This window comes from Limulus polyphemus, unplaced genomic scaffold (assembly GCF_000517525.1).
Source record: "Limulus polyphemus unplaced genomic scaffold, Limulus_polyphemus-2.1.2 Scaffold77, whole genome shotgun sequence".
NCBI lineage: Eukaryota > Metazoa > Arthropoda > Merostomata > Xiphosura > Limulidae > Limulus > Limulus polyphemus.
The window spans coordinates 955,469-982,717 of record NW_013665687.1 but is presented as its reverse complement, the minus strand read 5'-3'; the positions used below and the strand labels follow the sequence as shown (position 1 = coordinate 982,717).

Here is a 27,249-nt window from a genome sequence, read left to right as displayed (position 1 = left end):
ATGGTCTCTGTCCATATATAATCAAAGTGGTTTAACTTGACTTCAGGGTAAATGCATTTCATTGTGCAAAGCTGGTAGAGACCTATCCATAAAGACTCACAGCAGTAATTGCTGCCAAAGTGCTTCCACCAGGTACTGAACTAGGAGGCTAAATACTTATGCAATCAGTAAATTTCAATTTTTATATTTTCTTTGCAGATTTTGCTGATATTCAACCTTTTTCACACATAACAGTGTTAAGTTATATCATTAAAAAAATTGGTTACATTATTTGCATTTTATCAAAATGTGACAATATTGGTAGTGGGTGAATACTTTTCCCAGGTACTGTATATTCTAATGTAGCAATGGAAGGGTGAAATTCATAATTATTTCAATCATTACAATATTTCACTAAATGATCTATTAAAGCTTCCTTTTTTTTCAGAATCTCTATAATTTTTCCCACTGCAGAAGTAACTAGCATATAATTTCCAGGGCAATTATTATCAGGAGTGACATAAGGAACTCTTCAATCCTTCGGAACCTGCCCACTCTCTTGTAACCTATTAAAAATGAAAGGGAGAGCACTTTGCATATATGATATTTGACCTCATTTAAATCCCTTGTCTGACCATGATTCTTCATCTACATTTAATCTATCAATATTTCCAATTTTACCAACCATCAAGGTATTAGTATCTAAATGATTCAGGTCAATTCCAACATATCCCATAGAAACTGTTACAATAACACAAAGTATTTAGAAATTCAGCCAAAACAACAGTGTTTAATAAGAGAGAGAAATATGTACATATATTCCCAGTGCATTTAATACAGTTTACATTCAGTCATAAGTTAATTTAAAGGACTTTTTTGCACTTTTATTTTTAATTTGATTACTATTCTTTTTTTTTTCTATTCTAATTGGGAAATGCTGATCATTTATGCTCTAAAACACCTGGTTTAGATTATTGACCACTACTGAATTTCATTAATCAAAGTTTGATATTTGTGCCCATACTTAGAATTTTAATTACTAAACTTTACATAAACATATATTCTAATACTAATGTGAACATGTACAAGTTGGAGTAACAGAAATATGTATGATTTGCAACTTACAGACATTCATGACTAGTTTACCTATAAATAGTGCCACACTAGAGCACTTGCAAATAATGACTAAATGTTGTATGCCTGTACTGTTTAGCTGTTAGAAGTTAATGGTCATAAGAACAAGCAAAATGTAGTGTATTTTTACTTTTCTAGATGTTGAAGTACTGTATGAGGTAAAATACCAGATGGTATACTGCTGATGGAAACCATATTTAGTTCCAACATTTGGTAGATAGAGCACATATCATTTGACACCTGTTTCATTCCAGCTGTTTGTAATGTACAAAGCCTTTTGAAGCAGATCATTTCTTCAAAGAGTATAAGAAGGACATGTAAGGTTTCTCTTTATTTTTATTTTTGAGTTTTATAAATATAATGGACTTTTGAAAATATTATCTCATTAGGTAACCTGTTTGGAGAGAATATAAATTCAAGTTTCTGTTATCAAATGTACCTATATCTCCTAAATATATAAAATTATATTATTTATTAAGAGAAATCTTTGTGCTTGGTCTTTCTAGTAAGGTACTTCTGTTTACATGTGTATATCTTGTCTTTGCTTTGTCGTAATATAATGTATGAAGCTTGAGGTAGCAGAAGGGTTTTTGCCTTTGATTTACTTTTTAAAAATAATTTATTCATTTTTTGTTGTTGTTGAAATAATGTGTTATTGTTTATAAGGAAATTTATTGCTGTGTTGCTGATGATAGTCTCAACAAAATCAAACCACTCACACGTTTTTATCAGTGTAGTAGTCTTAGAAAAATAGTGACTACTTTATATGATTTGCAAAATATGGAAGATTTTGGGTGATGTTCTAAAACTCAGTTTTAAGTAGACTGCTCTTAAGTGAAATGAAAGTAAGGATTATTTCTTGGTTTCCTATTTTTCATATCCTTTTTTTGTATGAAGTTAAACAGTTACAATTTTCTTTTTATTTAATCTGTGATCTATTAGTTCGTAATTAAAGCCATAAAAAGTGTTAAGAGGATACTGAAATTCTTAAAAAATGAATGCCTGGATAGTGCTCAATCATAACATGGTTTAACTACACCACTTTTTTATTGTATAAAATAAATGTTTAGTTTTTCTTTTGAAATAAAAATATATGAATTTATAAAGAAGGGACATATGTTTACTAATACGATTTTCAAACTGTTTTATTTAAAGAAATGTAAAGATTTTTTTTTCTTTACATTAACTATTCTATGTTTCATCCTTACAGAACTGTGAAAGTATATCAGACACTCAGTTTATCATGGATATCAAAGAAAAACTGCAGGAAATGGAAGAAAGAATCATTAAACTGGAAATGAATGTTCCAAAAACATTTCCACCTGTTAAGCCATTAGGATATAAAGATAAAAAAAGAATTTTGGTAAGGAAGCTAGATTTTTGAAGGGTTGATTGCTTGAAAAAATAACCTTAATAAATGCAAACTGATTGAAGAATAGTGATTGTTATAATGATATAATCAACATGAAATCATCTAACTCACTACATTGTAATACAAAAGTACGTCATATAGATACAATAATCATGATTTTCAAAAAAAAAAATACATTCAGGATTTTGTGAACAAAAAAGTTTAATGGTCTCAATAAGAGCCTCAGTTTGGTCTTGGAAGTATCAAAACAAAATACTTGAAACATAGTTTGTAGACGTATAATGCAGAAGAATCTCAGAGTAGTTTCACTGTCTTATCTAATTACTGATGTGTGACAGCAGTGACTTTGGCACCTCTACTACTTTTAAATCTGCCCAAGTAAAAATTTATCAAAAAGTGAAGGTTTTCATAATATTTTTGGAGGGCCAAACACATTTTCCTTTAACTCTTTCATTGCAATGGACACATGTATGTCCCTTTCTAGAGCTGCTGTGATGTTTGGAATTTTATAGCAATTTGTAGAAACTTCTTATAATTTATCAGTTTCGAGTTTTAGATAAGTAAAGAAATATTAAAGTGTGTCTTTTGATTGTTGTTGTGAATCTTAAAAATAATAAAACTGGTACTTGGGAGTGATGTTTAAATGTGGCAATGAAAGAGTTAAGTAATGAAACAGAGAAAATAAAAACTATATTTGCTATCACTATATAAAAAGTCCATGAAACAATGAACCATTTTTACATTGTAAATTAAATAATTACTGTCCACAGTTGATTTATATTTTGTTACATAATTTCTAGATTTTTGCATATTTTTGGAGTACGAAAAAATATTTCCATATTGTAGTTTACACCTCTGGTTAATAAAGTTCTGGTAACAATTAAGTAAAGTGAGAAGCTTAAGCATTTATTCTGATACAGTACTTCCCTCCGCTCACGAGATTAGCTATTCATGTTCAGTGCTGCCCTCTATATGCAAACTTTTTCTTTATGCATGCCACAAGCCTTACGCTTCCCCCTATTGGAATTGCAAGATTACTACATAGCTCTTATGCAAATCATCATGCATCACCTATCCACCAGTAGGGGCATAGTACACTCACATGACACATTTGACTCCCTCTATGCATCTCTACCGAACTGTCACTTCTCATTTGTCAGCGCTTGCACACAGATGTCTTTCTTTTTTTTTGTCTTGTTTCATGTTTTAGATCATATTTTCTCGGAGTGGTTTAATTTAATTTAAAATACTCAGTTATTTTTTGACATTATTTCAATTGACTCACCTTTCTTCTAGTCGCATTTCTTATTTACTTCAAATTCTTTTTTTGACTATATCACCATGAATTCTGAAGCTAATGTTACCACTTTGGGTGTCACACAGTTGACAGGCACTATACCACAGATGGGAGATTTGTCTATGTTTAGGAGATTGAACGTTATACGAGTCAACCTTTATATCCAAAAATTGCTACTCTTTCTGAAGAACCTGGTTAGGTTGATGAGGACTTTGATCATCTGTTTCCACCTCCTGATTTTGCCGTGCCTTCCCATATCCTCCCTGAGGATTCTGATTGCCTGTCTATGGTTTTTTTCTGACTTTATTTCTCAGTTATGTGATGTTTTATCCCTTGCTCCTATAGCTTATGACCTACATCCTTTGTTATTGCATGATCATACTTCTCAACCTTATTTGATGTTTCCCCCATCCCCTGACATTCGGGTTCATGCTGACCAACTTCCCTCTCAGTTGGGCGATGTTGTAGTATGCCTCATCCCCCACAGGCTTCATATCAGTTGGCCTTTGCATTTCATTGGGCACACTGCCCATATCTCGATCAACAGCTGTTGGGTTCAGTTTTGCCCATTTGGGGAGTGGGCCCCAAATATCCCATTAGTCTCATCCATACCCAATTTTTCTGCCTCCGTCTTACCCTCATGACCCTTTTGCAGTACCTTTCCACAATCTATCTTATGTCTGAGGCTTTTCACAGAAATCTTAAGGGGTTTTCTGGGGACACCCTCTACCTCCTTACCTCCATGTTGGCTCATTTATTGTCTTTGGCTCTGGCTTTACAGACGTGGTATCTTTGTTATTGGGATCTTTCAAGTCATTATGTTGTTTTATCTCAAACCCGTTTATCTGCTTCTTGTCTCTGGGATTTGCATATGGCTCAGTTTTTAAGACATTTTGTTTTTGATATGGCCCCGGAATCCTTGAAGTCGAGGGTGGCATCTGCCCAGCAACAATCTACCATTTCCCATCTAGTTGCCAGTTTATCTCAGTCAGAGCCAAGTGTAGTGCCTATTTCAGTTTCCCATCCTTCCCATCCCTTACCTGTCCCTCCTTCCCATGGTGCTACGGCTCACCATTTTTCTTGGTGACACATGATACGCTGCCAACAGTTCCGGTGACTGCTTGGTTGGTTCAAGCCTGGTGGGTGCTTGCCTTGCGATCTTTGTTCATCAGTGGCACCCTTTCATCTCGGATGTTTGGGTTCTTCACGTTTTGTTGGAGGGATTCAAAATTCTGTTTCTTGACCCACCTCCCTTGTCCCAGGTACCTGTTTCCTTTCCTTCTCCTCGGGATCCATTAACTGGCCAGCATCTATCAGAGGTGGTACAGGACCTCCTCACCCAACAGACTATAGAACCTGTTCCACATCATTCACCAGAATTTTACTCCCATCTGTTTGTAGTTCCCCTAAAGACCACAGACAAAGATGGACATATCCAATGCCTCTCTGCATATTCCCTTCTTGGAATGGTGTCATCCTTGTCTTTGGTTTGTCCATTGAGGGGTTGTATACCAATTTTGCACCCTACTCTTCGAACTGGCTTCAGTTCTGTACTTTGGTGGTTGGACATGACTTGTACATCCCCGGGTGTCCCGCTTCCTCCTCCTTGTCAGTACTTACATTTGTTTACAGACGCATCCCCTCAGGGCTTGGGTGCATGGGTTGATCACCAAGAGGCTTCGGGTTGTTGGTCTCTAGGATGAACAATCTTTACATATCAATGTCCTAGAGCTCCTAGTCATTCATTGGGCTTTGGATCACTTTCTTTGTATTTCCAAACATTGTCTGGTAATGATCCTTTCCAATAATTCCACAGTGGGGGCTTATATTAATCATCAAGGTGGCACCTGGTCGAGATCCCTCTGTTTTCATACGTTGGATCTCTTATATTGGACCCACTTGCAACAAATTTGTTTAATTGTCATGTCCTGGGTGCTTTCAACCTCGTGGTGGATCGTATTTCCCACCCCGACAAGGTTTACCCAATGGAGTGGTCTCTTTATCCTCTTGTTTTCTGGTAGCATTGCAGTCTGTGGGGGGTTCCTCACATCAGTGTTTTTGCCACCACCCTCAATCACCAGTTATCCATATTTTGGTCCCCACTTCTTCATCCTCAGGCTTTGGCTATAGATGCCTTCAGCCAGGATTGGTCACAAAAATTCCTATATGTTTATCCTTCTATCTGATTACTTCATCAGGTAGTTTTCCTGATCCATGCTACTCTGTGCCAGGTCCTTCTATCACTCTCTACTGACCAGCTCAACCATGGTTTCCTCACTTACTCCACCTACAATTATTCCCTCCAGTACCACTTCCCTTATTACCTGACCTCCTTCGTCAACCCCAGTCACGCTTCTACATCCTGCACTTCATGTCCTCTGTTTTCATGCTTGGCTTTTGCCTGGTCTTTGGTGAGGAGATCTGGTTTCTCTTGTCGTGTAGCTTCTCATTTGGCCCAACCCATCTGTCCTTCCTCTGGCAGTTTATCAGTGAAAGTGGAAGGTCTTTCACACATGGGCCCAGGCTTGGGAATTTCCAACTGTTTGCCATACTGTTGCTGGTGTCTCCAAGTTTCTCATGTGGTTTTTCGACTGGGGGTCTTCTGTCTCCTCAATTTCAGGTTATTGGGCAGTTTTATCCCATACCTTTCCCGATACAGCAGGGAACATGTTCGTTGACCTCTTTGGCTATTAATGTGTCCTCCATTCCCTTACTTTATTTCCATTTGAACTTATATCCTCATGTTTTTTGTTTCCCCTGTCCCTTAAGGCATATTTCCTTCTCCTGGCCTGGGGGCATCGACAGTCTGACGTTACATGCACAATTTGCCACCATATGTATCTTCCTTATTATCTGGATCATTCCTTCCTTCCCAAAACCTCCTTCTTTTTGCTTATTTCCTTACCTTATATTTCTCATATCTAACCCCCGTCCCGATCCGATAGACTTGTATGTTCTGTGCATACCCTTCATTGTTATATTGCCCTCACAGCTTCCTTCCATGGTTCCCATTCCCATCTCTTTATCCCTTGGAAACCCTCTTTGTCCAGGGATCTCTCCACTTTTACACTAACCAACTGGGTTTATCATCTGATCCAGTTGACTTATTCCTCCTTCTCCCCTTCCTAATGTACTTTGTACTGTGTTACTTCTCATCAAATCCGACACCTCACTTCTCATCTTTGTCTACCTCTGGAGGAAATCCTACAATCGGGCATGTTGACCAACCCTAGCACATTCATTTCCCATTATTTACATCATATCAGGGTTTTGGCTTCCTCAGGGTTTTGCCTTCCACCTGTAACTATATGCCAATCTTTGGTGCGATTCTGACACTGGGTAAGTCTTTATTAATCATTTATTTTCTTTCAGGAGCTCAAATCTTTATACCTTCATTACTTGGATCCCCTTCTGTGGTGAGTGGTGCCTGGCCAGGTATTCTTTAACTCTAAGTCTGCACTGTACGCCATGTATAATAGTGCTTTCTTTCCATGGCTCTGCACACTCACCTTTGAGATGGGGTGTTTCACAAGATTGCTTGTAGGTGAAGAACCTCGCAATATTTGTTTCATAAATTGGCCTGTCTTGGACCATACCACCCGTGGACTTCATGGGTAAAGCAGAAGGGGATAGCTGCCCACCCCTGCCATGCCTTCATTGAATAAATTGGTATGGTCTGCTTTTCAAAATAGGGTTTCATGATCACCTATTGCACTGTCTTGGGTGTTAATGTTCCTCTGGGCTCTCTAATGCATTCTCACACTCCTTTCTTCTAGTGGAGTATGGGAGTCCTTACCAATTTCCAATTCCAAGCTGCTGGGGTGGTTGATCATGGAGGTACCTTGCTGGATAGGTTCCACGTAAGATGGCTATAACCATTCAGTTCAGAGTAGGGTGGTGGTGTTCTGCTGGTGTAGATGATGTAATATCCTCCTATTTGCGATTAAAACGTACAACAGAGTGAGACATCAAAATGCAGTTCACCCCTTTGATTGGGAGCCCTCTTCCTACTCCTGTGTGGATGTCGGTACCATGCGGGCTGGTTTTGGATTTCAAGTGAACCAATCAACATAAGTGCTCACACAGGTTTAGGGTTGTCTATCTTCCTCCCTCAATTCCTCATTCTGTGTTGTAGGTCACAGTTGAGATACGTTGGACTATTCAGGTTCTATCCTTGGCTCTTCCTTGTTCTCTTTTTTTATGTGGATATTATTGCCCTTTGGATGGTCCTGACCTGTTTCATGGTTGAAGGAGTTGATTGCATGTGATAGACTTCGTTTCCATACCAAATGTCACATTCCTGGATCAATAGCTCAGAGCTAATCCTGCATAATACCCAGGAATTGGAGTAGTTCTGAATTCTCCGGTTCTTGGGTTTGAGGTGAAGGTGGTATGATTCTCATCCTACCCTCGCTTGCTGATGTCGGTACCCCACGAGGATGTTTAGGATGTATTTGACTTGCCAAGTACAGTTTGCCATGCCCTAGCCACTCCACACCATGGGATGCATCCTCATTTACCAACTTTCTTATTGTGGGATTGAGTTACTTTATCTTTCTTCGGTTAGGATCACTTTCCTACTGCTTTCTCTCCCACTAGGATGTGCTCCTCTCATTTTACACCCTGATTTTTACACATTTCTCAACTGGATGAAGAGTATACCTGTATCAGAAGTGATGTGGTCCCTATCTTCGGTTCTGACTCTTTCACCTGCAGGGGTATCCTTTGGATGTTTCTAGGGGGAACAGCTGTTCTTCCCTCGCACCGGTCCCTCCTCCTAATCAATGTGGGATTCCAACTAATCTTGTGAGCAGAGAGAAATACCATATCGGAAGTTATAATTTTCCTATACTGAAATGTATTTCCGATAGGTGCTTCCCTCCTCTCACACTTCCTACCCTTCCTCCCCACTCCTGATGCTTCCGTCATCTACCAATCTTTGAAGTGATATTTTGGCAGTGGTGCATAGAGGGAGTTACATGCATCATGTGAATGTTCTATGCTCCTATTGGTGGAATAGTTGATGCATGATGATTTGCATGAGAGCCATGTTGGAATCATTTGATTCCAATACGGGGTGCAGAAGGCTTGTGGCATGTGTAATAAAAAAGGTTTGCATATAGAAGGCAGCAATAAACGAGAATAGCTAATCTTGTGAGCCAAGGGAAGTACCTATCAGAAATACTTTTCAGTGTGGGGACAATATAACTTTATGTAATCATACTTATATATACATATGTGATTCAGGGTATGGAACTTGCATTATTTAGTTGATCCTAACTAGCTAGGAGGTCTGTGGGCTGACTAGAATACCAAAAAAAAAAAAAAAAATCAAATTGGCCCAACAGAGGTGATTGGAATATTAAACATTTTTCCTATTTTACCTTGTCATCAAATGTGCATTTTTGTACTTTTATCTTAAAACTATAGTATGTCTCATGAAAGTATTTTCTTTACTTAAATCTCCCAAATGGAGCCTCTAGCTTTCTGGGGATCCTTGGTCTATTTGTAACATCATGGGAAATTTCTATGATGTCTGAACTGAAATGGATGTTCCTAAAACATGTGAATGGCAGTATCAATTCAAACAAAATGTGATGAATATTAACATCTTAGTGGTAAAATATCTTACCTTTTGGTCAGTATTAAAATACTAATCTCAAGTCACATTTTGTTTTTGTTTATATGAATTAATGTAGAGATCATGTACATTCCAAAACTTTTATAATCAAAAACTGTTGTTTTCTGTTAAAGAGTTTTGTTTAATGTTACATTTATATACACATACATACATGTCCCTGGATTTGACAAGTTGAATCTGACAAGGACCATTTAGAACCCCTGGAGGATTGGGTAGAAATTTTAGACCCTGATATATATATATATATATAGAGAGAGAGAGAGAGGAGGGAGAAAGTATAAAAATGTAGCATCATGAGTACTATTAAACACAGCCACATAACCAGTAGGGATGTGATAGAAAAACAGAAAGGGTTTTGTCAAAGGTGTTCCAACTAAAAATGTTCCAAATCATAGTGCTGCTGTTTATGGCCAGTTGTTGGTATTATAGTAACACTTCAGGTACCTTATGTTGCACATGTACACATGGTTATGTATTAAAGAGAAAGATATATATGTAAAAGAGTTTATATTTGAGAGGTATTAAATTATGTACTTATATTGCTTTTTTACTGTTTTCTTGTTTACTTTAATCCATAAAATTACGCTATGGTAAAAACTAAGTGGATTAGACAGTGCGTATTTCACTTTAATGGATAAGTTATTAATCAGAGTCAGTATTGGCATAATACATAAATTTATGAATAGTTAAGATACATATGTAAATTAAGACAGCTTGATAGATAGTATTTGGATGAAATAAGTTTTTCTATTTCAATAGAGTGGGTAGAATCTTGTAGCTGTTTTTTTTTACAGGTTTCTGGTGGAGCTGGATTTGTTGGGAGTCATCTGGTTGACAGACTTATGATGGATGGCCATAGTGTAACAGTTGTTGACAACTTTTTTACTGGAAGTAGAAAAAACATTGAACAATGGATTGGACATGAGAACTTTGAAATTATAAACCATGATATTATAAATCCATTATTTATTGAAGGTAAGAATAATGTATTTTGTGTAATATTTCATGTTGACTGTGTTGTAAATATGTTAAAAGGGGCACTTGTAATAAAGCCTGATTTTAGCTTGCATATAAGGATTTTTTTTATGTAAATAAGCTGAGTTATTCTTATATCAGTACCAATTTCAAAAGCTGGGCTGATTTTGTAAAGAAAATATACTTCTTGCATAATATACATCTTAAAGTTAGTTGCTTCTTAAAAGAAACCTAAATATGACTATATCTAGAAGGAAATTTTCTAAATTATGGTTGACACATAAATTTGAAACATTAATCCTGAACAGTCTTTCAGAAAAAATATGAAGTGTTTTGTTTGCTAGCACTTTCTATGGCTGATTTTTTTTAAGGTTTCAAAGTTAACCTCATTTAATAAAAATAAAATGAGCAATACAAAGCTGAGATATAGAAAACCTTATTTGTGATTACAGTTATTGTTGCTTTCTGAAAGTTGTATGGTTATGTTACTTGTGTTTTCAGAAATGTTTACTCACTACTCTGTACAACAAAGAACTATTATCCTATGCCGTTGCCATGAAGATTTTTGCACACACCACAAGCATTTAATGAAGCTCACCCCATGTATTAACTTGTGCCAGCTTCTGATGTAATCATCAGATAATAGCTCTTAACTGATATGAAGGTAACACATCCTTGACACTCCTTTGCTCATATATGTTTTACTTAGACATTTTTGCATTTATTATTTTAAACTATTGTTACCATTCATAGTGTAATTTTTCCTTTTTAATTTTGTTGATTATGAGAAAAAATTATACCAAATTTTACTCAAATCTGTAATTTTGGGGCACATGTCCCTTTTCTAGGATAAGGTTTCTTTTAAAATACTATTTCCCATTGTTTCATTAAGTACTTTTCAATGTCATGATGAGGCTAATGATCTAGGCCTATGCACTATCAACATACCAGGTCATGTTGGTTTCATGGATCATTTGCATTACTTGTTCATGTTTTCGACTTCTCCTGAGTTACTGACACTCCTCAACAGTAGAGGCAACTCGAGGCACTTTGATGGTCAGTTATATTACCACCATTGTGCACCGGATGGCTTGTTCCATTCTCCTGCTTGTGTTACTTCAGCTAAGCCTGCCCCATCTTTCAACGAGTTTCACTAATGTTTTTTTCCATGCCTGCTTTTGATTCTAGTTTCCTTTTTCTGACGAAGCTCAGATAACTCCACTTTTGTCCTTCACTGCATGGATTATGCAGGTATGTGTCTTTTGTTTTCTTTTTCTCCAGTTATTTTATGCTGAATCTCAAGTTATCTTGTTGCATGAGCCTCCATCATGAGAGTCTTTTCTTTCAGTTTGAGGATCTCCTCTTTTTCATTCCTTTTTTTTTCTCTCTCACAATCTCCATCTACTTACCTTCATCCTTTACTTGCCAAACTTCTTAGCTATCTATCATTGCTTCACCTTCTTTTCATTACTGTTCATCACAACCCAATCTACTGGAGAAATTGGCACGTACGTTATTTCTTCCTCACCCTAAATTTCTCCTTCAGTTGTGTACCTGTTAGCTTGGTTTCTTTGTTTCTTTCAGATTTTCACTATCTTAGTCTTATCTCATTGACCTTTGTCTGGCACCCTTCATTTGAGACCAGGTCTTTGGAGGTGTTCCTTACACTTTGGAGACTTAAGCTGAGTCTGTTTGTCAGCGTTCTTTTCTCTGATTACTTTGGTTTCCCATGTTTCTTGCTCCAGGGGAAGTCTCAACAGATTTAACATCCTTAAAAGTCTCTTTGTGTTGCCCCTTTCCCATTTTTCAATTTGCTCATTTTCAATGTCCTTACTCCTGGAAGGCTAGCCATCATGAATCATGGGTCACTCACTTTTGTAGCCACCCCTCAGCTCCCATCTGGTAAGATCTCTGTTCTCCCTCATTTCACACATGCAGACTCACTTTGCAGGTGACAGTTGGATCACACATATGCTTTCCCATGGACTTTCCCTGTCTTCACACAGTCAACTTCCTCTTTCTCCTTCTCTAGTTGTCTTTCCATCTTCCTTCAGATCTTGCATGCCTTTGGCACCTAGGAGTGGCTGAGCCTTCTCTGTGGGTTACTGATACTGTGGAATAGGTCCTCAATCCGTTTAGTGTTTTTACTTTCATCTTTTTGTTCTTCCCAAGAAGACAGGTGGTTGGCACTCTGTTATAAATCTCTCATTCTTGAATGTATTTTATTATTTTGTGGTTCAAAATGGTTGATTTCTCAGTCTGAGATGGGTGTTCTCTCCTGGGCTATGGATGACTGAAGTCAGTGTTTTGTATGCTTTTCTCCAAATCCTAGTTTGTCCATCCACCCATAACTATCTTCTGTTCATTCATGATGATCAGATTTTTGAATTCTGGGCCATTCCCTTCAGGTTAGCTGTGGATCTGTATGTTTTCAATTGAGTCATGAGTGCATTTATATGGAGGATTCATTTGTTTGGTCTCTATTTCCACTTTTATATGTATGACTGGCTTCTTTTAGCTCTATCTAAAGAAGCATCTATGGTTGTAACCTTCTTTCTCCATCAGGAAACGTCTCATTTGGGATAGCTGATTAAGTTTTCCAAGTCTGTGTGGACCCCCACTCAGTACCTGATTAATTTGGGAGCCTTTTTTCAACTTATTTGTATGTCAGGCTAAGCTATCTCCTTTATGGAGCTTATGGTTACCAAAACTTTTATGTCTCTTTATTTTCCTTCATGAGGCACCTGTATGCATCCCATTCAGTGGCACATGGCAATTCTATGGATTATGTCCAGAAATTTCCTGTTGTCTCTTGTATATTCTTCCTTCATCTCTTCACTTCTTGCTTTTGTGATAGCTTGATTGATCCAAAATGATACTGGGCATATATCTTCCCTTGAACTTTCCCTGATCTGCATCTGTTTACTGATGCCTCTCTTTCAATGTAGAGGCAGTTTTGGACTCTTATAATCATTTCTGGGGTATGATTTCCATGAGAGTAATCTCTTCAATATCAACATTCTCAAATATGCTTATCAAGCTTGCTGTCATCTTCAGTCTCATTATCTGGTCATCTTGTGATGATACATTTGGATAACTCTACTGTCATGTCATACATCAACTGACAAAGAGGCATTTGATCTCAGGACCTATGCTTTTTGGATTTTCATTTTTGGAACCATGACCACCACTTTCAGTTGTTAGCTTGTCATGTCCCAGGAGCTTTGATCCTGGTGGTGGATCAACTGTCTTCCTTGGGCTAGATACTCCCCACAGAGTGGTCTTTCATACTTTGGTGTTTCAGTCTTTTTGTTTCTGCTTTGGTAGTCCTCTTATCATTACCTTTGTGATTTCCCTTAGTACCAAGCTTCTTCTTTTCTGATCACTAATCCTAGACTTTGCAACTCTGGCAGCAACTGTTCTAAGCCAGGATTGAACCAATTTCTTTCTTTTTACATGGTTTTTGAGAGCAGTGTATTTACTTTTAAAATCACTGGTTACAGGGCTACTTTGTCAATGATCTTCTTCCTCATCCCCTGCAATTTTCATTTTATTTCTTCAGTTTTTATGGACCTTTTCTGAGCTTTACAGTTGGCTTCTTTATTTTGGTTCTTCTTTCAGACTAGAACCTCTTTTCCAAAATACACTTGTCTCCTCTCACACATTAGCTTTATCCAGATGAAAGGCTCTCTTCTTTGCTCATCTAAACATTGTTATGAATTCTATCTCACTTGTTTCAGTCTTTATACCCTATTATATTGCCCCTAGGGATTTTAATCTTGTGACTCTCTCCACCTATGTCAATGCACCCTCTATATCCATTCCATATATAAGCTCCCCATTATTCTTTCTTAATGACTTTTTCTCTATGGCAAAAATGACAAAGAATGATTTTATGTGTTTACTGCAGGTTTCCCTTTAGTGATATTACTGCATTTGCAACATTTTCCTTTTAATTATTTTGGATCTTCTTCATGGGGCTTAAGTTTATTGTTTATTTTCTTGATTTAAAAAAAAGAAATTGGAGACGTTTCATGAATATGAATACACACATTCATGTTCCAGACATGGAGTTGCCTAGTGCCTCTCTTCGACAGCCTCACGAGTATAACATTATCCAGGCCTTAGTCTGATGGGTTTTTTCTCCTGTTGATTCAGAGGCTGAGTTTGTGGGAGATCAAGGATGAACTAGTGAGAATTTACACTATTTTTCTATCACCTTTCCTTTGCTCAGACAACCACTGATGAACCTCAGACGGACATTCCACCTCCTACTCCCTTTTTATAAATAGTGTTCTCCTCGGAATGCAGGTATGGGATATTTTCTCCCTGCACTTGATTATTTTGATAAGTATTTTTCAAACAGAGAAAGGCTTGACTTATTGCCAAAGCCCACACTCATGCTCATCTGACTACCTATGAGATAATGGCTGGTGTAGTAATCTTACATTATGCCAACCTATTTTTTTAATTTCCTTATCTGCACTGGCCCTTAAACCATCTTCTCAATGTGGGGATGTAGATCTTTGTTGTGCACAGAGGTGAGTAGATCTTTCTGAAATTAACATTTTCCTTGCCTGAAAATGTATTTCATATAGTTACTCACCTCTTCTCAATTTCCATCCTTCCTACCCACTTCCCATGTATTTAATTTGCCTCATCAACTATGAGCCTTTGTTCAAGTGCTGGTGCTCATGGGGATTGCTGTGCATGTAGGATATGTTGCTCTCCTCTTGGAAGAGAGCTATAGCCTGATGATGGTTACATCATAAACTGACATAATACTTGTTATTACATGTGGGGGTGGAGTAATGTAATATGGTTACCTTCCGACAAGAATTAAAATTTTTACTGTCTAATAGAAAGTTTTATGTGATTTTGCACATAAATGTTGTGTTTACATTTAGATAAAGTGGAGTGCTTTCTCTTCATCAGAATATGTGAGTACCTTTGGACATAAATGTTTACAAGATGTAATGATGTGATTGCATTTCAGTAGGTATGATATGTTTACTGTCCAGTAGAACTAACAGTTTGACTTTTCTTCCTGTATACACGGACTGGCCATGAATTTTATTGACACCCCCCCCCCCACACACACACTTGTGGAACACCGTGTATTTGGATATACAAAACAAAATGATCATCTGATTTATCAGGTGCTTGTTGAATCCTATAAGTACAGATTTGATTGTATTGTAGTTAACAAACCTTAGTCAACAAACCTTTCAATAATGGCTTATCTTATTGGATAATGAATAACTGTAAGCAAGTGATGTGGTCTTCTTAGTTATGATTCACCTTTTGTCATTCTTATAGTTGGGTAAAAAAAAAGATGAAGAAAATTATGTGCAATTGATTCTGCTTGTGGTATTCCAAAAGTACAATACAAGCTGCTGTAGGGTGAAATGGGGTGTGAAATGCTTTCTTAGCAGGTTTTATTTCTCTAGAAGGGCAAATATCATGCAAATCTCACAATGCTGCATTTTCTCCCTGATGGACAAAGGCTTTTCTAAGATAATAATGTAATAATCCACTGTATTTTTCCAATTTGGTTTGAAGAGCTTGGCATTAATTTCAATCATATTCTTTGATCAGTACAATCACCAATTCTCAATTGAATTAAATGTTTTTATGATGAACATTGAACCATAATCCTATGCCAATATCTGTGAAACAATTGTCAACCATACTTCTTGATAACAGCCAAGTACAGGCTGTTATCTTGGTGAAAAGTGTTAGGTAGGGTTTAATATAGTTACCAATTATTGTAATTATATTTAATATTTTCCAGCATAAGTGATGTGTGTATATTACAGCATACATAATGCTTTATAATTTACTACTGAAGTAACAAGAAACTAAATATTTTGATATACTGTGAATCAGGTTTTTGTTATTTTTTTTCTGGAATTTTGTGTTGTAGTCTAAAAGGTTTTAGTATCTATAGAAGATTTGAACATCATAAGATCTCTTGTTCTTAGTAGTAATTATTGACATGTACCTTATTTTAAATATACCAATATTCTGGTTAATTCTTTTGTACTGTTTGCACCCACTAATAAGTCTCTCATTTTATATCTTCAACTTTTATATAGATGTGTGGTTCATTTTTTGTTCCTTTGTCATCTATAATTTGATTACTTTGTGTTCCTTTACTTAACTTTGACTATTTGCTCGAAACAAATGCTGTCTGTATCTCCCTCCTCCTCCTCAGTTTTGATGTTTTAGATTCCTTTTTATCCAGAAAATAAAGGGTATTCTGGAGAACACACATGTTATGTAGTTGGTGCTCTCTGTGTATGTAATTACTTGGATGTGGATGTTTAGCATTAGAGGAAGAACAAATGATCAACTCTGTTTCTAGGAAAAGGATGAACGTAAGTGAAGACGACTAGTTCAACAGCCAGTCAAATTACATAACTTTCTTTGATCTAGTTGAATTGTTTTATTTTAAGAAATCTCTGTATTTTTCTAGTGGATCAGATTTATCATCTAGCTTCACCTGCATCTCCTCCACATTACATGCTGAATCCAATAAAAACACTTAAAACAAATATCCTTGGAACAATTAATATGCTTGGTGAGTAAACTCTTCTTTTCTCCAAATTTGTTTAAATGTTTCTGACATAGATATTTATTTTTTTTGCTAACATTTGTTGATAAAGAAGTTTAGATGTGTTATTTGAAATTCAGATTAGAATAAGAACTAGAATATTAAGTTGTTTCCTCCAATATAAGTAATTTTCTATTTACAATTTACTTTTCTGGTGTGATGTTCCTATGCATTTTCAATGGATTCAATCGTGTAAAACAATTTTCCAGTTAGATTTAATTTGCTCTGCTGAAACTATTTTAACTTTATTTTTGTTTCTTGCCTTTACCTTTTTTTGATGAATGCATATATATGTACCATCCTTACCCCTCATTTGTTTTATGGTATTAAATGTAACAGTCATTTGACACCAAACAGATGTTAACAATCTCCACATCTTTTGTTTCAGGCTTAGCTAAGAGAGTGAAGGCTAGATTTTTAATATCCTCTACATCTGAGTTGTATGGAGATCCTGAGATTCATCCACAATCAGAGGATTACTGGGGTAATGTCAACCCCATTGGCCCACGTGCTTGTTATGATGAAGGTAAACGTGCAGCTGAGGCCATTTGTTACGCTTATGTAAGAAAGGTAAGAGGGTCAGATTTATATCAAACTGAAAGGCTTTCATGAGGTTATAGACAATACAAGAGAATTAAAACAGAGTACTGATATTTTCAGTAGAGCTGGGCAATTAGTAGAATTTGATAATTGATTAATTGCTTGGCTCATTAAGTGATTACATTCAACTGATTGATTATTCTTACATTAGATATAAATAGTTGGAAAAATCATAAATAGCAATTATTGGAAACATTAATTTAGATCAATTGATTATTTTCATGAGTATGACACTAATAGATTAAGTTGAACAACCGTGAATTAATCAAACTAATGATGAGAAACCATAATAGTAATATTTGTTTACTTGGATAATTAGAATAATCCAAAACACTAATTTTGATTAGTTGATTATTTTCGTGAAATTAATTTATTATTTTATGTGACACTAATTGATGTAATTGATTAATTCAGCTAATTACCCAACCCTACTCTTCAGAAAAAATAAATAAAATTAAACTTACAGACTGGTACAAAAATTACAAATTATTAGAAAGTAAGAAAAAAGATTTAAAAAGTGAAAAAAAAAGCTAAAATGAATAAATAAAAGGAAAAAAAAAAAGAGAGTTAAAAATTGTCCTAGCTTTTGGAAAAGCTTGTGCTGTCTAGGCATAGGATGGACTTGACTGACTTGTCTCCTTTACCCAGAGGAAAGACACCGAAGTTCTTCAAAAGCTGAGTCTGTTTTTACTGTATAATGTATTGAAGATGTTTTAACATTTATATAGAAATAACTAGTTGTTCATATACTTTCATGTGGATTTTAGTGGTTTCCTGCCATTGGAAATCATTTTAATTAAAAAACAAGTTCTTAGTTCCCATACTAATAAATCTTTAACAAAGATAAAAATGAGAAGAGCTTCCCTTGTATTTTTCAATTTATATCAGTTAATTCACTTCAAGCTTTCCGGTCAGGGAACTGGTAATAAATTAATACGTTAAGTGAATATTTTATATGAGAAACTCATTATTAAAACATAAAGGATTTTGCTTTTGCATGATGATATAACATTAATTCTTTCCAACAAAAACAAGTTGGTTAGAAACACATTGTTAAAAAATCTAAAGATTTTTGCTTTTTTATAATAATATCTTAATTCTGCCCATTTTGTTATTTCTGAAACAATGGTTGAAAGAATTACTGTGTATTTGTCTATAGACCTGTGCTTTAAAATGTTTTGTAAAATGCTCAGTTGTAATCAATGACACCTAAAGATAAGTTGTTTGAATGATTAAACAATCCAGTAGCTGTATTTGGTTCATAAGTTGTATAAAACATGAATATGAGTGATAAAATGTTTTTGTAAATATAAATACAATGAATACACATACAAGAGTGACTGCTACATCACTGTCTATGATTAGGTATACTGTACACTTGGCAGGCAATAGACAGTAAGTGTAAATGCTTTAGTGTTCTAGTTTGTACAAATGATATTGCTCAAATTTACAAGTAAGGTGAAAAAAAATAATTGCAAAATTACAGCTGCTTTTTCTCCCAACCTTTTCAAAATATTTTTCTTTCTGTGGATTCCTCTTCAAAGACTTTATAAACACACATTTTATTTTTATTGATTTTATTTAATTAGGAAAATATTGAAGTAAGAGTAGCTCGTATCTTCAACACCTATGGCCCCCGAATGCACATTAACGATGGACGTGTTGTTAGCAATTTTATTATTCAAGCCATAGAAAATCTTCCCATAACAGTAAGTATAGCTTGTTAAGATTAATTTATTATATATGCATGTATTTAGAGAGAGAATTAACCCTTTTGAGATGGGTCATGGGTGAAAGGCCATGTCATCTCATTTGTTAACTTGCATTCAAAATTTTATTGAACTACTATTTCATGAATTTATGTCAATATGTTTGTATCAGACTGTACATTATAATTCAAATTTTAGTACTATACATTACTCAATTTTTTAATTTAAAAGTAAATATTAAAAAACACAGAAAAAGTTAAATAGGGGTTTCAGAAATATCAGAGCTGTAAGGAAGGTGTCTATAATTATATTTGATATATTTAAAACTTTTCATTAGTGATTGTGTGGAAATATTTTTAGCCATTAGCATCATTACTTACATAATCACTTACATATTTAATTATATCTATGTAACGAAAATAGTTCCAAGTTGTTTTTTAAAGTTAGGTAATAGCACCAAGAGTTCTTTTGTGAGTTCTTTTGTTACAAATCTGAAATGGTGTTGAGATAATTTCTTAATAATACAAGATCTAAAAGATATTTTGTAAAATTACTTTTCCAGAAACTAAAGTTTTCATTTAATGCTAAGTTTGTGTGTGTGTGTGTGTCTTTATATGCGTACACTCCCAAATTCCAGTCATGTTCAATACTGTTGGCAACAAGTGTTTAAAGTCAGTGTTGTTATCATAGTAATTTATTCTATTGGGAATGTCTTTAAGGAATAACTCGCTATTTCTCCAACTAACATTTGGTTAAACATGTATATTTATAGTATAATATTAAGGTTTGCATGACTATAAAGAACCTGCACAATGTATATAATACTTCAAAAATCTCAAACTATCCAATTTTCAATTTTTGTTTTCTACTTTCTCTGTGCCATTACATCATAATTCCAAGTACCAGTACTTTTAAAAGATTGATTGGCTTTTGTTTTCTTCAAGTTAGATTTTAAAGAGAGATTATCCAGTAATGCCTAAGGGTTTTGCAATTGCACGATTATTATGTAATAGTTATGTTATTGATAAACAAAATATGATATCTTTCCATAAAAGTGATCACAGAGTTATTAGTACTAGCTCAAACTGTATTTTATTTTAGGATTAATTGTAACAAATATTATTGATTTTAGATCTATGGGTCTGGAAAACAGACACGATCATTTCAGTATGTGTCTGATCTAGTGGAAGGACTTGTTGCTTTAATGAATGGAAATTATTCCCTTCCTGTCAATTTAGGAAATCCTGATGAATATACAATTGAAAAATTTGCAACTCTTATTAAAGAGTTTGTTGGTAAGGTTTTCTAAATTTCTCTTTTTTTAAACAGTTATTGTTTTTGAATTAAAGCATTTATTTTTCAATTCATGGAGTGGAAGTTGTATCCTTATCATGAAAAAAAAGACCACATCCATAAAAGCCTTTTTTTATCAAGGTTTTTGTAATAAATTAAGTTTGTGTTTCCTTACAGAACATCCACCATAAAATTATAATATTTCAGTATTAATTAAGTATTTTGTTAATTAAAAGAAATTTCAGTATTTCATTTTATTTGGAAATTTAAAATTTTAAACAAAAAATATGCATCCAGCTGTCTGATCGGCATCTCAATTTGTTGTGAAAAATTAGTTGAATCAACTTTGAGGAATTTGTTAGAGGAATTCTGTTAGGAATCTCAAAGATTTAAATATAATTTATAAACAATTAGATAAACTTTCAAGTTTGTTAACCATTTCAGGTTTACTACCTTAATTTCATGAATGAGGGCTCAAATGATAGAGGAGATTAGTAGTTAAGGCACACGAAGCTGATGCGAAATGAAAGTGACGTTTATTGCCTTGCATAGCACTGCAACCTTTACATCAGATGAACGGTTTGTGTGCTGTGGTATGAAATAGTAGAAGAGGTGGCCCATATCCCCATTTATAGTATTAATTTTTAAAGACAGGCATTTCATGCTACCTTTGTTAGTATTCTATGTTAATAAAAGCTTTAATAAAATACATATAACAAATAACACAATCCTAAACAAATTTAATTTAAAAATATGCTTTAAATGAGAAAGAAATTAGTTAATATACTAAAGTTTATTAAAAAGTCTAATTATACAGTTATTACTAGGTAGTTCAATACAATTTATTTGTGTTATTCTCTTACTGTACTAAAACAAAAACATAATTTCAGAAACACTGATTTTTTAAGCCAATTTATATACATGGATATTGCTTTCATGTTTTTCTTAACAGATTATTTGTATGTAAATTTTCTGTATTTAAACATACTCTTGAAAACACAGTTCCTTATGAAACCTGTTACTGTATTAAAAACTGTTTTATCACATTACACCCGCAAGTATTAAATGGAATTAATTTTCATATCACTGTCACTGTACATTGGTGTGTTGTTAAGATGCAGTATATTTTATGAATATTGTGTCCCTACAGTTAATATTGAACATCATTCAAATTGAGGTACCTGAATCTGAAGACTATCCTTTGTTGAAAAATGTTTTTACAATAGACAAGTGGGGCTGATATGCAAATAAATTTAGTATGATTTTATTAAAATAAGACAGTTTTCTAAAAGTTTAAAACTTTGAAAATGCATATACAAAAAACAATGTGCACCTTGTAATTTGTTACTTTAACTTGATAATAGAAGTGGATAAGTTATTTTTGTTAATTATATATTAGTGTTGGTGTTTGGGAAGAATATTTTTAAATTTATTTTTTCTGTAACAGACACCCAGTAATCTATATGATAAATAAATTTTGAGAATAAGTGTTTGATGTGATTGTCTAATGTCTTTTGCTTTTATAATTTTTTAGGGAGTTCTAGTCCAATAGTTTTCAAAGAAGGTCTGGAAGATGACCCAAAGCAGAGGAAACCTGACATCACTCGTGCTAAAAATTATTTAAATTGGAGTCCCAAGGTGAATTAATTGTTAGTTAATCTGACTTATGATATCAGACAGAAGGAAAAAGAGTTTCAATGAAAATGTAAATTATAATTATAAAAAAAAAGTACCACGTTTTTGGAATACAGTGTTTTAACATACAATAATGTCAGAGGTTGAATTAAGATTGAAAATTTACTGTAAAAAAATTACTAAAATAACTAAGGACAAGGCAGGATTTATTCACTGTATTTCAATAGTATTCAAAGATTATTTCATTTGCTTTAGTTTTTTCTTTTCTTTGTAAATTCTGTATAAATGTCTGGAAGTTGTTAGGGTCATTAAAAAAATTAAAACCTCAGTAATACAACAGCTCAGTTTAAACTGTTTGTTTTCCTTTATATGTAATTTCAAAATGGAAGCTAGTGTTATAATGTTGCAAATTCTCACCTTTCATAGTACTAGGTTTTCCAAGATAAACAAACCTGGTTTTTTTTATTACTTTGAATTTATATACCATGGAAGTTCCTCAGTATATACAGAAACCAATTGAACTGCACAGATATGGTTAAATAAAGACTATAAATGATTGTTGTTCATTATTATGTTTTTATTGACTTTTCTGCACCAAATAAAGCATTGTTAAACACACCTACCATAGCTTAATTAAGTTCACTAATCCAGGGCAGATGAAATATAATGATATAGAGCACTGTGGTCCAATATGTTTATCCATATAGGACCTGGTAGTTTAAAATCCCCATCACCAAACATGCTTGCCCTTTCAGCCATGGAAGCATTATACTGTGATGGTCAATCCTATTATCTCTTGGTAAAAGAGTTGGTAGTGGGTGGTGCTGACTAACTGCTTTCTCTCTAGTCTGTCACTGATAAATTAGGGACGGCTAGTGCATTATAGCCCTTGGTTAGCTTTGCAAGAAATTCAAACGAAACCCAACCTAATTTTAAGGCTGAAATCATTGGAATGCTGTAATTTAGTACTTATTTGACTTCCTTGAATGGTATTTTTCAATAAAAAGTTTTTTAATGGATAAACTTAAAATTCAACTTTGATTAATAATGAGAGTGCAGACTCAATGCTGCTTAAGATCCTCCATCTAGCTCATGCCGAGTTAAAGTAATTTTGGCTGAAAAGCTTTCATTATTTTATTGTTCAGCTTATTTCTGAATGAAAAGATACAATGCAGGATCTTGACAGGCTCACTTTGTTATTTTATTAGTAAAGGTACATAATTACACAACTACATACACACATCAAACTGATGTATTTACGTGTTTTACACTCGCCAAAAAGAAACCTATCATTCTATAGGTATTTGAAGAACTTGTACAAATCTGCCACAATTTAATTCTTTGTATTGTTAGCTGACACTGGGCAGCTTGTACATAATTGAATAAGTAGAGTTGTTTAAACATTTGTTTAACAACAAGTTAAAGCTTGGAATGGTCTATTCTTTCATTGGGGTGTGTGTGTGTGTCTGTGAGCAAGACTTGTTTCTGAGAATTACACTCCTCATCAGTGACCCTGGACACTACCACCAATGAAATATCAGACCAAACCAAGCCTTCATACTAGTGAGGTATCGAAAATCAAACTGGTGTATTTACGTGTTTTACACTCACTAAAAAGAAACCTATCATTCTATAGGTATTTGAAGAACTTGTAGCAATCCACCACAATTTAATTCTTTGTATTGTTAGCTGACAGTGAAATTTGGTTGTATATTCAAAATAGAAACTTGTAATAACTTAACTTTATTTGAAGCTTAGTTCTTAAACCAAGATACTGAGTTGTCATATACTGGTTTAAATAATTTTTTATAGTCATGTCATAATGAAATATCACAATAACTGCAAAAATATTATTATTTTTTACAAGATGCTGTTATTAATTGCCTTAAAATTAAGTTTTTGCTAATTAAAATGTGACCTTATTTGTAAAAATCTTTTCCAAAACCTTTTGAGAAAACTTGTTTTATGATGTTTATATTTACTTTTCTTCTGAACAATACTTTGTATAATATGTGTAATATTCTTATAACTTGAGGGTAAAATATCAACAAAATAAGTGAGGTTGTCATGTGAAGATGTTTCCTAGGTTATCATGTGCAAATACAACCATAGTTCTTTCTAGTTTCAGTTTAATATTTAAAACTGTTAGTGATAAGGAAAATTCTTTTTAATTTCAGAGATTCAGTTGCTACATAACTGGCTATATGAAGTGAAATTTATGTGTTAGCTAAACATATCTTCTTCCTGTTTCTAGGTGTCATTGCAAGATGGTCTACAGAAAACAGTAAACTATTTTAAAAAAGAAATACAAATGTCAAAAACTGGATTAAGATCTTAGTAATGGATCCTCATACAGAAGACTTGATGTTAAGCTGTAGAAAACTAGGACATTATTCTGTATTCCTTGATTGGGTTTGGTGAACTGGTATTTGAAGGTAATGGAAAATTAAAAACTAAAATATGTTTTTATTTGTTTTTTGCACAAGGCCTTATGAAACAAAATGTTTTGTAATTTAAAAAATGTTCTAATTGAAGCATGTGTGAACACAAAATTTTTCTTTCAAAGTATATTTGATACTTATTATCCTTTATTTGTTCTGGTGTCTTATGTTGGATAGATACTTTCACATAATATGACATCAAACATTCATTAACAACAAAATGGCCGTGACATAGAAAATGTTCTGGTAATTTTGCTACCTTATTTTGTAAGAAAAAGACTGAGATAATTTAAAACCAGCCAGAACTTTTTGTGATTTGAGATTGTGTTGTTTAAAGTTATGAAAATCTTTAATGAATACTCTCTTCAAAATACATCAAACTCACAACATAGACCTAAATTTCTTCTATAAACATTTCACTTTTTTTTTAAAGGTACTGTACCAAATCTTTTTTTACCTGATTTATATACTAGTGTGTAGTTTACTACGAGTGAATAAGAAAATACTTCCTGGTTCTAGGTTGGGGGGGGATGCCTTATAAACTTAAACTTTTTTTTTCTAAATGTTAAAAAGTGAATTTTAGAACTTTCTAACGTCTTAAAAACACAAAGCAAGTACAATGAAAATAGACAAATGTTAACCTTTGTGCTTAAGAATTAAAAAGATTAGTAACAGAATAGTATTTTACAAATTATAAATGTATTTCACATTTCATGTTTTGAAATTATGCTGTGATCACATATCTAAGGATTATTATCATAGTTTTGGTAGAGAATTTGTTATATAAAAATACATTCTTTTAAACATACCACTATATAACCTCATGTGAAGCATGCACACGCACTTGTGTTGATACATCTAAAACATTTTGGTAGTTAAATATATGGTTGTACCTTTGTCACATTTCTTTACATCAGTTGTGAAGTTTTCAGAAGACAACAAAATAATTACACAAACTACTAGGTATAGTGTGCTAATAAATGTTCTATTTCTACCAGAATTATTTAACTCTAGTTGTTAGATAAGACACATGTTTCATTTTATTATAGCTGATGTAGAAAGATTTTGAAAACGGTTTAAGGATGTTTTCTTTACTTCAATGTATCCAGATGCTGATAAACTGTCTTAATATATATATATATATATATATATATATATTCTTATCTTTTCTGAAATAAACAGCCTTTATAAAACTATTCTACTGAAATAAAACAATCGTTCTTTTTGTGATAATTGAGTCAATGAAGCATTGATACTGATGAAAATTAAAACTTTTCAGAAGTTTCCTATCAAGATACCTGAAGTTAATGTTTGCATATATGAAACAGTAAAGAAAAACAAATAAAATTCACACATACTTATGCATCAACTTTGACGTTATACAGCCTAATTTACCCATTCAAATTCCATATATAAAAACATGTATCTAGACTTAGAAATTACTCTTCAGTCTTATCCATTTTTTTTATGGAATTACAATGCTAAAATCCGGGTTTTGATTCCCTGCAGTAGAAAAAGAAAAGATAGGCCATTGTGACTTTGCTCTGAAACAAACAAACCAAAATCTTACAATTTCGTTCTATGGAAATCCACAGTTACTGAACAAAGTTACACTGACATAAACATCACTTTGTATGCACAGATCATGTATGTGTCCAGTCATAGCTAAATAGGGATGTCAAGAAAAAAAAACTATTTAAATATATATATATATACAAAATAGGGATTTGTATATGATTATAATATTGTATTTGTTAGCTAAGAGAAAAATAATTTCTTGCTCAATGAATTTTCGTACTGACATGTAAAAGGCTCTGTTTAACCAGCTGCATTCAATAAATATTTACATCCATAATATGTCTTGTATTAAAATACAATATTTCATTTAATTGTGAGATGAGAACTTTCACAGACAGGGTTCTGTTGTACAAAAAGCATCTTGGGAGGTTTTGACAAAAGGAATAACAATGAGTACGTTTATGTGATTGGTATACACTTGTTGAAGTGATACTGAAAGATGTCAAAACATTTGTAACCACAGTGCCAATATGTATATGGTAACAGAGTTATGACTATATAAAATGTAACTGTTTGAAATAAACAAATGAAAACTTTAAAAAGTATAAAATTAATGGTAGGCAATAAGAACACAAATACTTGCACGTGATTTAGTTTTTAAATATTCTTTCTACATTTAATAGTTTTTACTAGCAAATTAATGGGAATTTTATTTCCCATACTTTAACTAGGATAAGGCGTGACCTGGTTGGTAGTGTGCCTGGACCGTAAATCCGAGAGTTCCATACACGGCTCGCGTTCCTTTTTTTTGGGGGGGGATGGGAAATTTACACATTTAGCTGTGGGGGATTTATAATAGTGACAGTCAAATGAATGACAGAAATTCAACAGTTCGGTCAGTCAAAAAAAGGCCAAGAATTGGTGGTGGGTGCTGACGACTAGCTGCCGTTCCTGTAGTTCATGCCTCAAGTTGAAGAAAATACGCGGTCTAGCTAACTAATGAATGAATATTTACTGTAAAATTCTTATCAATGCTATA

The 27,249-nt window shown here is 33.8% G+C and overlaps 1 protein-coding gene across 2 annotated transcripts in view; it reads left to right on the top strand.

Moving 5' to 3' along the window:
• LOC106467147 (UDP-glucuronic acid decarboxylase 1-like) overlaps positions 1-26,365 on the top strand; it is a 29,767-nt gene extending 3,402 nt beyond the window's left edge. Inside the window, exons 2-10 of one of the 2 annotated variants that reach the window (XM_013927471.2) lie at positions 1,252-1,430; positions 2,324-2,476; positions 10,218-10,398; positions 16,877-16,981; positions 17,403-17,584; positions 19,204-19,323; positions 20,456-20,618; positions 22,151-22,254; positions 24,506-26,365. In XM_013927471.2, coding sequence (XP_013782925.1) covers positions 2,357-2,476; positions 10,218-10,398; positions 16,877-16,981; positions 17,403-17,584; positions 19,204-19,323; positions 20,456-20,618; positions 22,151-22,254; positions 24,506-24,589 — 1,059 coding nt within the window. In that variant the 5' untranslated portion in view covers positions 1,252-1,430; positions 2,324-2,356 and the 3' untranslated portion in view covers positions 24,590-26,365. The remainder of the gene's footprint in view (positions 1-1,251; positions 1,431-2,323; positions 2,477-10,217; positions 10,399-16,876; positions 16,982-17,402; positions 17,585-19,203; positions 19,324-20,455; positions 20,619-22,150; positions 22,255-24,505) is intronic. The other variant, XM_022395770.1, reaches the window with a different exon arrangement.
• Positions 26,366-27,249: the final 884 nt, after the last annotated feature.